This window comes from Prionailurus bengalensis, chromosome A1, assembly GCF_016509475.1.
Source record: "Prionailurus bengalensis isolate Pbe53 chromosome A1, Fcat_Pben_1.1_paternal_pri, whole genome shotgun sequence".
NCBI lineage: Eukaryota > Metazoa > Chordata > Mammalia > Carnivora > Felidae > Prionailurus > Prionailurus bengalensis.
In genome coordinates this window covers 43,158,112-43,172,710 of record NC_057343.1, presented here as the reverse complement: position 1 = coordinate 43,172,710, position 14,599 = coordinate 43,158,112, and the positions used below count along the sequence as shown (strand labels likewise).

The following is a 14,599-nucleotide window of genomic DNA, read 5'->3' as shown; positions in this document are numbered from 1 at the left end:
TGTTCCCTTTTAAAAATGCCAAGTTAGACTATTTTATGTCCTAATGGAGAAGTTGCATAATTAATCTGATATTTATCCACAGTTTCAAAGAGATTGGTGTTGTATTGGAACATGTGAAACTAGATAGGCTAAGCTCAAAATTATGGTAAGATAGAAAACAGGAGACCCAGAATGGAAAATACAACATTTGAGTCAAGAGAGAGGATCCGGCACAAAAGATGGGGTAGGAGTGCAAGTGGGATGGCAGACAAAATGATGAATTTTATGTAAAGGAAATCAAAAGAATAATGACCTAAAAAGAAAAGAATCACTGTTTTTGATGCATATGATAGAGAAAGAATAGAAACAGAATTGAGGTTTGAATTTGGAAAAATAGAACTCTTTGATTTTGATAGAGCTGAGGGGATGGAAGAGAGATTAGGGTAGATGGAGGATAGAAGGTGAGGTGAAATGAGGTCATAGTTTCTTTGGTCAAATTTTTCAAGAACTTTTTTTTAATACAAGGGAACAAAAGGGTAAGATGATATGTAGAGGATATTGAGTCAAGGGATATTGTTAATATAGAAAATTCTAAAGTACGTTGTATTCCTATATGAATAATACAGCGAGATATCAAAATATTGATAATGGGGACAATTGAGCAAGAGACATTCCGGAGAAGAGGGAGACTTGTCTCTATAGCAGCAGAGGAGATGGCCTAAAACTATAGTTAGGACAGTTCTTCCATTGTAAAAGGAAAGAAGATAAAGATATGAATAAGGATTTTCACAGATTGTTGCATTTCTGGGAGGCATATGAAGCAGCTCTTGTCTGATTACTTCTGTTTTCCTCATAATAGATGAGGTTGCATCATCAGTTGAGATTTTCTAGCATTTCAGCACAATCTTCCTCCCTGTAATGCTATTTCCCATATCAGAAGTGCTATAACACCAGAAATCACATTTCCCAGACATCCTCACCATCAAAGTTTGGGGATGTGTTATCAATGGGAAGCCCCCAGTGCTGGTAAGAAGAGCAGGAAGCAACAGGGTTTTTGAAAGGGCAAAATATAAGGTTGGGTTTCTGTAGCTACTGGGCCAGAGTAGTGCCTGTTTCTTCAGGGGGATAGTCATTTCCTAAAGTTATTGACTTCCAGGTAACGCAGCCTTCCCTTTTTAAACATTTCAGTCCTTCCAACAATTTTGCAGCCTATTTCCCTCTACAATCTCTATTTTTTTTTTAACGTTTATTTTTGAGAGACAGAGAGAGACAGAGCATGAGCGGAGAAGGGGCAGAGAGAGAGGAAGACACAGAATCCAAAGCAGGCTCCAGGCTCTGAGCTGTCAACAGAGAGCCCTATAGGGGCTTGAACCCACAAACCAGGAGATTATGACCTGAGCCGAAGCCAGACGCCCAACTGACTGAGCCACCCAGGTGTCCTCCTCTACAATATCTCTTGATGCTTTAAGTATATAGAGTGGTAGCTTCTGTTTTATTACCTGAATCCTGATAGTTGCCACAGTGATGAAGTCTGAGGAAAAGAAGGTCTGAAATAGTCATTGAGAAGGGCAGTATACAATGCTATAAAACAAGCCTCTTACACTTGAAATAAGACAGAGTTGAAGAATATCAACTACTTAGCCCCTTTCTTTCTGCCCCTGCTATGATATGTGATTCATTAAGCAACTTCAGAAAATCACCCAAGTGTCATGGAGCCTAATTTTGAAATCCCCAGTAAATGCTTTACTAGTCCATAAAACACTAGCAACATATGTTTGCTCACCCAAAATCTGAGCCCTGTCAATGGCAGAATTTCTTAACTTATTAGACCATTTTACTTTTTAAGCAAAATAATTTTTATAGATTCTTAAATGTGCCATCCTATAACTTTTCTCATTGGTTGTATTTGTTTTGTGATCACTTTGAAAAAAATGAATTTCTTCTTCACATAACAGCCCTTAAATATTTTAGGATACCTATTATGAAAACTTTTTTTTTTAATTCTTTACTATAAAATCCTTCCAGGTCTCTCCTTTTAGTCAATGGTACTAAGTCTACTCAATATCCTGTCTTCTGGCCCTAATCAGGTTGGTTAATACCCCCTTTTAAATCATGGCAGCTGGAATTGTATAAGTACAGTATGAACAGCCTGGAAAAAATTGAGAGTTGCTCCCTTACATCTAAGTTTACATCGGCATTTATTACAAACTTAACTGCACTGATAAATATATCCGTAACAATCAATTAATATAGCTAAGATTTTTTTGTTTTTTTTGACTATATAATCTCTATATTTATAAATTTAGTTTTTAGACATATTCAAGATTTACGTTGATCTGTAGTTTCGCTTCATTGGATTTGGCTTCTTTTTAGACCTTTTCTTGGATACTCCTTCAGTCATGCACCATATTCACCATACTACTGCATCTAATTACATCAATTGGCAGATTTTATCATCACAGCATTATTAGTTTCATACAAATCAATGTCTAAAATATTTATGGATGATTACTCTAGGATTACATTGGAGACTTAAAATCTATGTACATTGTTTAAAATATGAATGCATTGTTTAGGACTATCAGAAGTAAGAGCACATGCAGAATAGAAAACTTAAAAGATGGAGGCAAGTGGAGAAAAGTATGGGCTGAGGCCTATGATGGTAGTGAAGAACCACAAGAGTAAGGAAGGGCACTGTATTATTTTCTAGGGCTGCATAACAAAGACTACAGGCTGGGTGGCTTAAAGAACGGAAATTTATTTTCTCACAGTTTGGAGGCTGCAATTTCAAGATCAAGGTGCCAGCAGGGTTCATTCCCTGTAAAGCCTTTCTCCTCAGCTTGCAGATGGCCACCCTGTTGCTGCCTCTTCACATACTCTTTCCTTCATGTTTGTGCATCTCTGGTGTGTCCAAGTCTCTTCTTCTTGGAGGAATAGCAGTAATTTTGGATTAGGACTCACCCTCATGGCAATCATATTAACTTAATTATCTCTTTATAGGCCCTCTATCCATACAATCACATTCTGAGATATGGGGTGAAGGCTTCAACATATGAATTTTGAGGGAACACGATTCGGCCCACAGCAAGTAATTATACTGACAACAAAATATGAGACTAGAGAATTACAGAAACAAAAGAGAGAAGGGAAGAGGGAAAGAAGTGGGGAGAAACATTGAGATTAGTCGTTTAAGCAAAAAGGCAGAGGTAGAAGAGTGATTAAGGACACTGAAAACATAAACTGACATCTGTTTAGTTTTATAATCTCTATGGCACAATACTTGAGCAGGCTTGCAACATTTCCAAGGCTAGAGAGCAACTCTGGTTATTCCTGTTCCATACCACTGCCCCAGATAAGAGTCAGAAATTCTCTGCATCCTCCTATAAGCTTTAAACTGTTCTAAATTTTTTCTGAATAAATCGTATTTTATAAGCATTATTAATTCCAGTACTCTCTTAAGATGCCAAAGCTCATCCTGTCCCTCCATTGCCAAAAATGATAAAAAATGTTAGATTTTATCTGATTTGAAATTTCTTTAGTTTTGATACTATTTATGTTCTCTCCTTGAAATCTACTTCTCCACTGCCTTCCTCCACCCTATACACTCCAATTTCCCTTCCCGTCTTTTTTACTACTAACTCTCCATTTCTCCTGACACCTCTTAAAATTGAATCCTTGAGAGTTTCATCTTTCTTCTCATTCCATTTGTATTAGTTTGCTGATTTGGCCTCATCTGCTTCCAAGGTTTCACCCTTCATTCCTTGTGTTACAGGCCCACAGAGTGCATGATTTTTCCTTAGGAGATCTCCAGTTAATTGCTCCAGTGTACTTAAAACTAAATATATTCAGAGTTAAACTCATTTTCTCTGTTACTTTCTTACTTATGTTCATACCTGCTATGCTTCCTGTGTTACTTTTTCTGATTAATGAGTCTGTTATGTACTTAATGGCTCAGGTTAGGGGAGTCATTGGGTAAACATCATCCCAACGGTTGTCCACTCTCATTGCTATTAGAATAAAATTCAAATGATTTACTATGGTGTCACAAAGACACACACATGACTTGACCCTTCATCTCAGACATGATCTCCTATCACATTCCCCCTCTTTTACTGTGTTTTATGTACATGGGAATCTGCTTATCCTTAAGAAGATATGCCGGCGCCTCAGAGGCGGTAGGCAGCCTCACCAGGAAGCTGAACATCTCTTTCCCAGCTACTGGCTGCCAGAAACTCATTGAAGTGGACGATGAACACAAACTTCATACCTTTTTTGAGAAGCGAATGGCCACAGAAGTTGCTGCTGATGCTTTAGGGGAAGAATGGAAGGGTTATGTGGTACGAATCAGTGGTGGCAATGACAAACAAGGCTTCCCCATGAAGCAGGGTGTCTTGACCCATGGCCGTGTCCGCCTATTGCTGAGTAAGGGGCATTCCTGCTACCGACCACGGAGGACTGGAGAAAAAAAGCGCAAATCTGTTCGGGGTTGCATTGTGGATGCCAATCTCAGTGTTCTCAACTTGGTCATTGTGAAAAAAGGGGAGAAGGATATTCCTGGACTCACTGATACTACTGTGCCTCGTCGCCTGGGGCCCAAGAGAGCTAGCAGAATCCGCAAGCTTTTCAATCTCTCAAAGGAAGATGATGTCCGCCAGTATGTTGTGAGAAAGCCCCTAAATAAAGAAGGTAAGAAACCTGGAACCAAAGCACCCAAGATACAGCTTCTTGTTACTCCACCTGTCCTCCAACACAAACGTCGGCGCATTGCTTTGAAGAAGCAGCGCACTAAGAAAAACAAGGAAGAGCCTGCAGAATACGCTAAGCTTTTGGCCAAGAGAATGAAGGAGGCCAAAGAAAAGCGCCAGGAACAGATTGCCAAGAGACAGAGGCTGTCTTCTCTGAGAGCTTCTACTTCAAAGTCTGAGTCCAGTCAAAAATGAGATTGTTGTAAGAGGAACAAATAAATAAGATCAGACGTAAAAAAAAAAAAAAAAAAGAAGATATGCCAAACTTTTCCCCATCTTAGGATATTTGATCTTCCCCTGACTATTACTCCACAAGATTTTCAGATGACTTATTTGTTCTCAACATTTGGATCTCAGCTCAAATGTCTCTCATTATCAAGATCTCTGTTCAAATGTAACCTTCTTAACCCACAATGTCGTCACCATTTGTCACTCTCTGTCCTATTATCTGCTTTATTTTCTTTATAGCACTTATCACTTTGGAATATCAGGACTGGTCTGTCTTGCTTATTAAAATCTAATCTTGCATTTCCATTTTCACAGTACTAAATTAGCTCTTAATCATGTACAAAGTGATGTCTGAAATTTTTACCATAGTATATAAGCCCCTCATTATCCTGTCCTACCTCTCTCCATCTTGTTTATTTTATGTTAATTGCCATCCTTCCATATAGAAACCCCTTTCACTTTATGCTGCAGTTATTCACAATCAAGTTTACTGCATGCCTAATATCCAAAGTCTTCTGTTTACTCGACTTAAGCTTAATATTCTTATCCATAAATTGGGGACAAAGGAAGAAGTATGAGATGGAGGAATTTTTTTATTTCTGAATTTGCTCTGATAACGTAATAATATATGTAACGTGCTGTGTATATGGACTGTCACATAATAACCACTCAATAAAAGCTAGCTATGATTCTTGTGACTACTCCATTCCTATTGTAATGCTGGTAGAGATAAAATCCATATAGCTATTATGGTGATTGTAACTTTCAAATAGTTTATCTTCTCAAAAAGGGCAATTTTGTCACTGTTAGCACCCTACTTAAAATGTTCTCAAGTTTTTTATATTTCCACATCTGCTCCATAGTGACAAAGTGTCAAAAGCATAAGTTGAAAATGTGACAAATATTGCATTTTCATTAAAATATAACATTTCAAGCCAAAGTGCATTCACATTTACAATATGTTTACTTACATTTTTTCTGTCATCATGAAATGACATATGACTGTGTAATCCCAAGAAAAGTGAAGAATATGCATAGACATATAAATATATATGTATATAAATTCTCTATTAGCATTATAATCTGATTTCTTATTACAATTTATTGTTATACAGTACATTACTACCATCCTACTCATATTACAAATTTAAACTACTTAAAACAATTTAAAATTTTGTTTTGATAATATGGACAGAATATTTCGATAAATTATGATTAGTAAACTTAATAGTAGGACATTAAATTATAATTATTAACTTATCAAACTGGACAGACCTGAAAGGAACATTAGATCCATTTCACATAATACCTTGTATGATTTAAAACTCGAAAGGAGAAAACAAATATTAGGATAATAGTACTGGAGTCTACAAGTGGTCTTTTCACTTTATTGATCCAGTGAACTAATCAGAATCATTTTTATTTTGTTTTCTTCTGTTAAATAAAAGCAGGAGGTAAGAGCCATATGATAGTTACTAACATAAAGAACTGGGGCTGTCTAGCACAATGGGTCCATTGTATTTGCCTCGTAACAAAGTACTGGAGAGTTCATTCAAAACTGTATAAGCCAGGTGGCATACTAATTTCCACATCAATATATCATTGAATACACAGTAATAGAACCTTAAGGCAGATGGTGTTTTGAAAAATCATTACACATGGGAAGTCTCTTATTTGTAAAAAGAATGTCTGAAACATATCTATTTCTATAATGTAAAAGACCACAAAATCCAAATCCTAATATTAGAACAAAAACTTAGAAGTTATGCCATTCAGTATTCTTCCAAATCACAGAATTCTGTCACAAAATTTTGAAAGGTTCTAGCTCATCCTTTCTTTAAAATCTTTCAAGGATGAGTAATTTGGCATTCCACATGTAATCTCATTTTTTAAAAGGTAAAAAAACAAAGCAGAACTTATTATAAAACTTCCTTTTAAAAGTTGAATTTAAAACTCCCTTTTAGTTATTCTGTATGTTTAATTAGGTCTTATTCCCTTTCCAGGAGCAGCCTCTTTTTTGCTCTGATAATGGATTTCATGCTCTAATCCCTTCTAACTCAATATAATTGCTTCTAGTACCTACGATAGTTTTTACTTTTCCCCAATTCCTAGGCCTAGTGTTACTCTGGTTGCAGCACTATGGAATTGTTCAGTTGGTTCATATCTTCTAGGAGAGAACAAAATACAGCAGAGGTATCTTGCATACTAAAGTGAGACCATACAGAATCACAGAAACAACAAATCACAAATCTAAAACCACATATGTATATCCCTCATCATTCTGTTTTTCATTCTATCCTATAATACTCTAGTCAAAATCTCTCATGAACATTTCCAATAATGGAGAAATTTTTGACTCCAAAGGCAATGATTTCTATTTCAAGCCATGAAGCTATTTTTGAAGTCTTTGTTTTTAGTGGGAATCAGATATTCTTTATCTTATATATTTAATTAATCTTGCTTCTGATATTTTAGTCCCATAGCATAAATGTACTTGCTTTTCACATGAGAAATATTCAAATATTTAAAAATAGAGAGTTGTGCCCTGCCTCTCATTCCCATCTCTCAAATCTGCATTTATTTTATTTATTCTAAACACATTTTATACAACCTAAGAAAACAGTAGCTTTCTGATAGTAAATCACTTATATTTAGCTAATGGTCTAATAAAACTGTTGCTGTTCATTCCTACAGACTACACTTTTTTTTCACTCATGTATTCTTCTGTATTTTCAAATTTTCTCAGCATCAAAGTTGAGATCTAGAGATATAATATTAGGATGTGAGTTTGGGAATATTGACAAAAGAAGCTATTAGATCCACTTTCATTCCTACAGACATATCTTAGACCCTGTTTCTCCAAGTCTCATACATTTCCCACTGGTGGGTCACTGATTGCTTTATTCTTCCATTAAATTTGTATTAATCATAGTCTTATTTGTATGCCAATTATGTTAATAGTATAAACAGGAAATAAATCAGAACTACCCCCCTACCCTTGGCATGCTTTTATATCATATTAGAGATGATTTTTTTTTGTATTACTGCTTAGGGTGAGGTTACAATAGAGAAGGGAGGAAGAGAAGAAGGAGAGAGAAAAATAAGTTAATAATAATATAGTATAAAGTGCAAAAAATACACTATAAACTACAAAGTTGACAAAAATTATGAAGTTAGGACACAATGACTTAGATTAAGTAAACTCTAATTTAATCCTTGCAGTTCCATTTGACCCAGCCTAGTTTACCAGGACTAAGTATGGATGGCCAGCATTCAGCTAGTAATACATGTTCCTTTAGTTCATCTACCAAAATACCTGGGTTTGAATTTTGACTCTACTAGCTACTGTTTGTGTGAACTTGGGAAACTTTTTAAAACTCAGTATCTTTATTGAAAAATGGAAATTAAAGTCACTACCTCAGTAGTTTATTTTAAATAAAGTATCCATGTAAAAAGCTTAACACAGTACTTGATACATAGAAATAAATCAATAAAGCAGCTTTTCTATCATCATCATCATCACCATCATCATCATTCTTTTAAAGTTTATTTATTGAGAGAGAGAGAGAGAGAGAGAGAGAGCACTCAGGAGGGGCAGAGAGAGAAGGAGAGAGAGAATCCCAAGCAGGCTCTACACTGTCAGTGCAGAACCCAACACAGGGCTTTCAGACTCATGAACAGCAAGATCATGACCTGAGCCAAAATCAAGAGTCAGATGCTTAATCTACTGAATCACCTAGGCACCCTATCATTTTTCTTTTACTATTTCTTCAGGACCTTTCCTTGGGTTGCTATGGCATGATGGAATTTGGACATTTACTATCCTACCTATGATGGAGACAGCCTTAATGTTCCCTTCAGCATGACTAAACTTTAAACACATTTCCTTCTGATTTGGGGTCTCAAACTACCTTTTCTTAGAGTTTTTGCTTTAGAAATTTGCAATTATAAATTCTTTTTCTTCCCCTTTGAGAAGTAAATTCTTTTCTCAGCATCTTATAAGTTTTATAGCTCAGGAATGTCTTTCTCAAGGGCCCAGGAGCCATCTCTTTAAAATGTAATTATCAAGAAAGATACTATCCATATCTTCCAGGATCTGAGGGAATGTAGAAACCTAACCAATAAGGAACAATTAGAAAACAGGTATGACTTAATCATATTCAACAACCTCCCTTCTAATAATCTCCACTCCTTTTACACTATGTCACCCTACCTTTTGTTTCTGCAGACTTGAGTTGAATCTCTCTCCCCTTTTACAATGGTCTTTAATAAAGTTTTTCATCCCTATTTAGCACTGTCTGATGAAATTCTTCTTGGACAGATTACAACCAGATACTGAAACTTACAATGTAGAGTTCAAGTGTAAGCTTAACCAGAGCTTTTCCTAGGACCCCAACATTCCTGGGTATGTCTGAAGGACTGGTTGTGCATGTCTATTTGGAAACTATTTGTATCATAAACTAAGCTGCTACTTGGGTAAACATTATGCTAAGAGAAGAAGGAGAAAAGATCAGGAGGTTGATGTCATAACAATGCCCCAACTAAGGCAGGGACTGTTTTGAGTGCATGATGGCACAATTCACACTGACTTCAGACTCATCCCTAGTCACCTCTTATTTGAGTCCTGGGAACTGTAAATAAATTAGAAAGAACTAGTTCACCAACAATTCTGTACGACTCTCAAATATCCTTGAAAGTCAAAGATATAAACAGAAGTAAGAGAAAAATACATCTGCACTTGTATGCAAAAAAATATAGTATGACCTAGGTAGGATGTCAACTTAATAGCTGCATGAGTGGTTTTAGTGGCAGAGTTCAGAAGGCTGCCCACAAAGTAGTAGCATTCCTGGAAGGTCAACACAATGAACTTTTGGTAGCATCAGCAGGTGACAAAATTATAGACAATTGCGTAACATGGCACATATCTGACTTTATACGTATCTGAAGCTTCTGAATTAGACATAAAAAGCAAAGAGATGGAATGAAACAGAAAGAAAACAATAGATATCACATTGTATCTAAGTAGCCTGTATGTATGAGATGGTCTCTAGAATCTCCCGGAAATAACTAGCTAAAAGTTTTCTGAAAAAAATTATCTACTGGTTACAAGATAGAGAAAGAATTATTGCTACTGTTAATATGACACCATTGTTTTTATCCTCAGACAGATTTGGGCAGATGCCAGTCATATGTGCAATCTTTTCCCCAGCATATCTCTCAGAATCTAATTCTGGTTTTATAATATAGGTCCAGAAAATCAAACCACTTTTAAACAGCTCCTATACAGTTAACTTTTAATTTGCTCAGTGTGACTTTGCCTTTTAAATAAAAACTTCAATTAGGAAATATATATACATGTATATATATGTATGTAACTTCTTAAGTGTCCTCAGTTATGTAATCAGGAAATCAAAAAGAATGAGATTATATTACAGGTTTCATGAAGTAGAATTCTTCATTCCATCATGGATCAGTAATATACAGTAGTCATTGGGATGTTTATATCTTTAGATTCTTAATCATGACTTGATATATCCCTCCAGAAACATAGCATGCCTTCCAGATATCCCTGCCTTCTTATTCTTAGCAGAGACAATAAGCAGAGACAATCCTGTCTACCTGGTCAGATTAGCATTTTTTCCCCACAGTTCAGAATCTGTGAATTTTCTGTGTTGTTCTTTTGACTTGAAGTATTATTTCTCAAAGAGCTGAATTTACCATTTCTTAAAATGTGTACATTATTTGGTTTCAGTAGTGTATATTTCTTCTGCTTTTTTTCTCTCCTATGGCAACCAAAAGGTGTCCTGAATGTATAATTGCATTTGCAAAATATTTTCTAAGTATTTCATTTTATTGAAGGTATCTTCATCTGTTCTAAATAAGGTAGAAGTTCCTACATCTTGTCACTTTCTTTTAAATCTAGGGACTAATTTAACTTTAAGGCACATATATGATTAGTGAGCCCCTTATTGAGAAGATAAATGTAGCCCATGCCTTTATGATCATGGAACAGTTCCCTTGATGTCTATACCTCTTAGGTATCAAGTTAAATTGGTGTCTGTCATGGTTTCCCTTTGGAACTCCTGCTATTCCTGGCCAGTTTCCTTCTCGGCTTCTTATACTATATTACTTCTGATAAAGTATTACCCCTCCATTCTGTGCTAGTTTCTGCTAACCTAGTGAAATAGTAACAATTGCAACATATTTGTTTGGTTAATATTAGCACAGTTTCCTTTGGAAACAGAGTGAATCCTTACCTGAATATTCCAAAAGTGTTTAGTGCTTATGTTATCTTATTTTGCAAGTATACATGTGCACTCACACACAGGCATGCATGTGATTGTGTATCGTACAAATCAAAGGAAATCTGAAGTGATTGTTTTAGTTTCTAGAGATTTTACAGAGAACTAATGCTAGAATCCTAGCAAATTTTCCAGTACAACTGTACAGCCTGACTCAGAGAGTCACCTAAGTACACGTATGCTTTAACCATCCCTAGTCAGTCCAGCTTTCCTCTACAGAATAAATTACCTCAGCCTTTCATTTCACTCCTCCACCTATAAATATTTAATTAAAAAATACTATATGCACAAACAAATAACTTTGGGAGTCAACAGCAACCTCACTGTGATCTAAAAATGTATAGTATCAAAAAAAAAATCACCTAGATACAATCTTAGGCTGCATAAATGAATAACAAGATTTGGTAGTTGATTTTTTCAGCATATTGTGTGATATCTCTGACCACAGCTGGAGAATCCCACATGGATTGCACTATTTTATAAGATACATCTTAGAGCACCTTCACAATAGGCAATCAGAATTATCAGAGCTCATAACATCATGTGAGAAATCACCCATAAGGACCCATTTTTTCATTCTTTTATTCATGTATTCATCAAATATAGGTTGAGGAAAAGCTGTGTGCTATGGCCTTTTCATTCTCATAGGAGAAAAAGGAAATCATAATATAACAAAATGCAATTAACATAACAATATGTTTTGTTGTGTAAATACAGAATATTTTCACATTATAAAAATTATAAGTGTTTTGAAGAAGAAGAAAGCAAAGAAGGGAAAATAACATGTTGGGAAGGAGTGACAATTTAAAAGGTCAGAGATGACTTATGAACACAATGGCGCCCTAAGAGAAAAAGAAGGACTTGTGAATGGGTAGTTGAACTGCTTTCCAGGCAGGGAAGAGCACCAAAAAGTAAACATTTCATAAGGCTGTAACTTATCTGCAAAGGTTGAGGGAAAAGGACGAGGACTATGTGGCAGCAGTGATTGATGCAGACAGTAGAGACAAGGCCAGTGAGTCAAGGGCCTAGGAAGATGGATCTTTGTAGAGCCTTGCTGGCCATTTCTAGGACTTTGGCTATTATTCCGAGTGAAATGGGAGCCATTGGAGGGTTATAAACAGGAGAATAATGTGGTCGGGCTCCAGTTTAAACAAAACCATTCTGGTTGCTTTGATGTAAATAGTCTGAGAAGATGAAAACAGAGAAATTAGTTACAAGGTTGTTGTAATAAAAAATCAAGACATAATGGTTCATTATCACCACTGCTGATAAGAGGAAAAGTGGTCAAATGTGGTGATACATTCTGAATACATTTTAAAGACTGATGGGGCGCCTGGGTGGCGCAGTCGGTTAAGCGTCCGACTTCAGCCAGGTCACGATCTCGCGGTCCGGGAGTTCGAGCCCCGTGTCGGGCTCTGGGCTTATGGCTCAGAGCCTGGAGCCTGTTTCCGATTCTGTGTCTCCCTCTCTCTCTGCCCCTTGCCCGTTCATGCTCTGTCTCTCTCTGTCCCAAAAATAAATAAACATTGAAAAAAAAAAATTTTAAGACTGAGTCAACAAGATTTGCTGATGTACTATATGTGGGGCTTAAAGACAACATTTTAAGTGTGAATATTTACAGCAAGTCCCTGATTTGTATTGTAGTGTGGGACTGAAAATTACCCTGTAAGCTGAAATCATACAAAGCAATATTTTTTAATTGAAGCATAATTGCAATATTCTGTTAGTTTCAGGTGTACATCATAGTGATTTGATATTTTTATACATTTTGAAATGATCCCCGCAATAATTTTAGTTACCATCTGTCTTAGTAGTCAATGGGAAAACTTACAGTTGTTGTATGACTTCTAAAAATTTTTGTCAAACCATTAAAAAGTTTATTAGTACAAATTATAAACATATAGAGAAATTAAAAACTCGTGTAAATGCTAATATTTATGTAGTGCGCTGTAATTTAAAAATAGGAAACACTGAGAATTAAACTGTCCTTTTTTTTTTTTGTAAAAAAAAAAAAAAAGACTCATTTATACAGTTTGAACAATGGTTGCCTTCTTCTCATCAAATATAAGCTTGGATCAGCTCCCAACATTTTATCCTTTGAACTTTCAATGTTGTGAAATATCTCCAGGAGTTTCTTAAATGTGGAGATTTTGCCAATGTCTATGCCTCTGATGTATCTTCATTCTTTTTATCACAACCACTGTTTTCAGTCATGTTGATTAAGTTTGCCTTCACTAAATTTCTCTGGCTGCAAATCTAGAATTCTCAAATGGTGGCAATGCCAGCATGTGTATGGTCATCCATTTAGTCTACAGCTTCATTTATATTTGATTCCAACTTCATTTTCAGGGGCACCTGGGTGGCTCAGTGGGTTGAGCTTCTGACTCTTGATTTCAGTCATGAGCTCCAGGTTTATGAGTTCAAGTCCCGTATCCAGCTCTGTGCTGACAGCAAAGAGCCTGCTCGGGATTCTCTGTCTCCAGTCTCCCTCTCTCTTTGCCTTTCTCTCTCTCTCTGTCTCTCTCTCTCTGCTTCTCTCTTTCTCTCAAAAATAAATGCATAAACTTTAAAAACGTTTTTCGTTTTCAGAACATGGACTTTTTATTTCATTGCTGTACTTTCATCCTTTTTGGCCAGTTTCCTCTATTGATTATTCTTTCTTCCAACATGCCACCTTGGTTTATCACTAGGATATAAGGAGGCAACACAACTGCTCGCATTGCTGTCTGTGCATGTACCAAACAACAGTTGCACACTGATCAATCACCAACAGACTGAAAGAAGTAATGCGGATGACAAATCATGGTGTGCATTTGTTATTTGCATAATTTGTGGACTGAAGAGCTAGCAGCAAATTTGGTACTTAATGCAATTAACTATGATTAATCTACCATTGTAATTAAATTTACACCTTGTTGCTGGGGGACTGGTGTTATTTAAACCTTTATACACTGAAATTCATGAATATCACAAGTTGTATAAAGTGAGGATTTCCTGTTCTCTGGACGAGAGTCCAGGAATCTAGGAGGAACCCATTTGCTACTTGTAAATATACAAAGTGAGAAATATGTATGTAGTCCAGAAATGCAGGTGAAAGTTCAAGATAGTAATACTTACAGGTATGTAAAATTCATTCAAAGCAAAATAGGGCTTATAAAATAAGCATGTCCTTATTTCTGCATTTGAAATGTATGAAGTTAAGTGCAGTTATGTATACATTCATCATTTATTTGACCATTAATCATTAATTATTTTACATGCATTTATGTGCTAACAGAGACAAAAAGAGCTATAAGAAATAAGCCTAAGATGAAGTTACACATAATGTTTCAACAGAGCTGAAAT

At 35.9% G+C, this 14,599-nt stretch overlaps 1 protein-coding gene across 1 annotated transcript; it reads left to right on the top strand.

Annotated features, from left to right (window-relative positions):
• The first annotated feature begins 4,061 nt into the window (after positions 1-4,061).
• LOC122478669 (40S ribosomal protein S6-like) lies at positions 4,062-4,978 on the top strand. Its single transcript, XM_043572208.1, has one exon. The coding sequence runs from the start codon at positions 4,062-4,064 to the stop codon at positions 4,917-4,919; it is 858 nt and encodes a 285-aa protein (XP_043428143.1). The 3' UTR covers positions 4,920-4,978.
• The last annotated feature ends 9,621 nt before the right edge of the window (positions 4,979-14,599 follow it).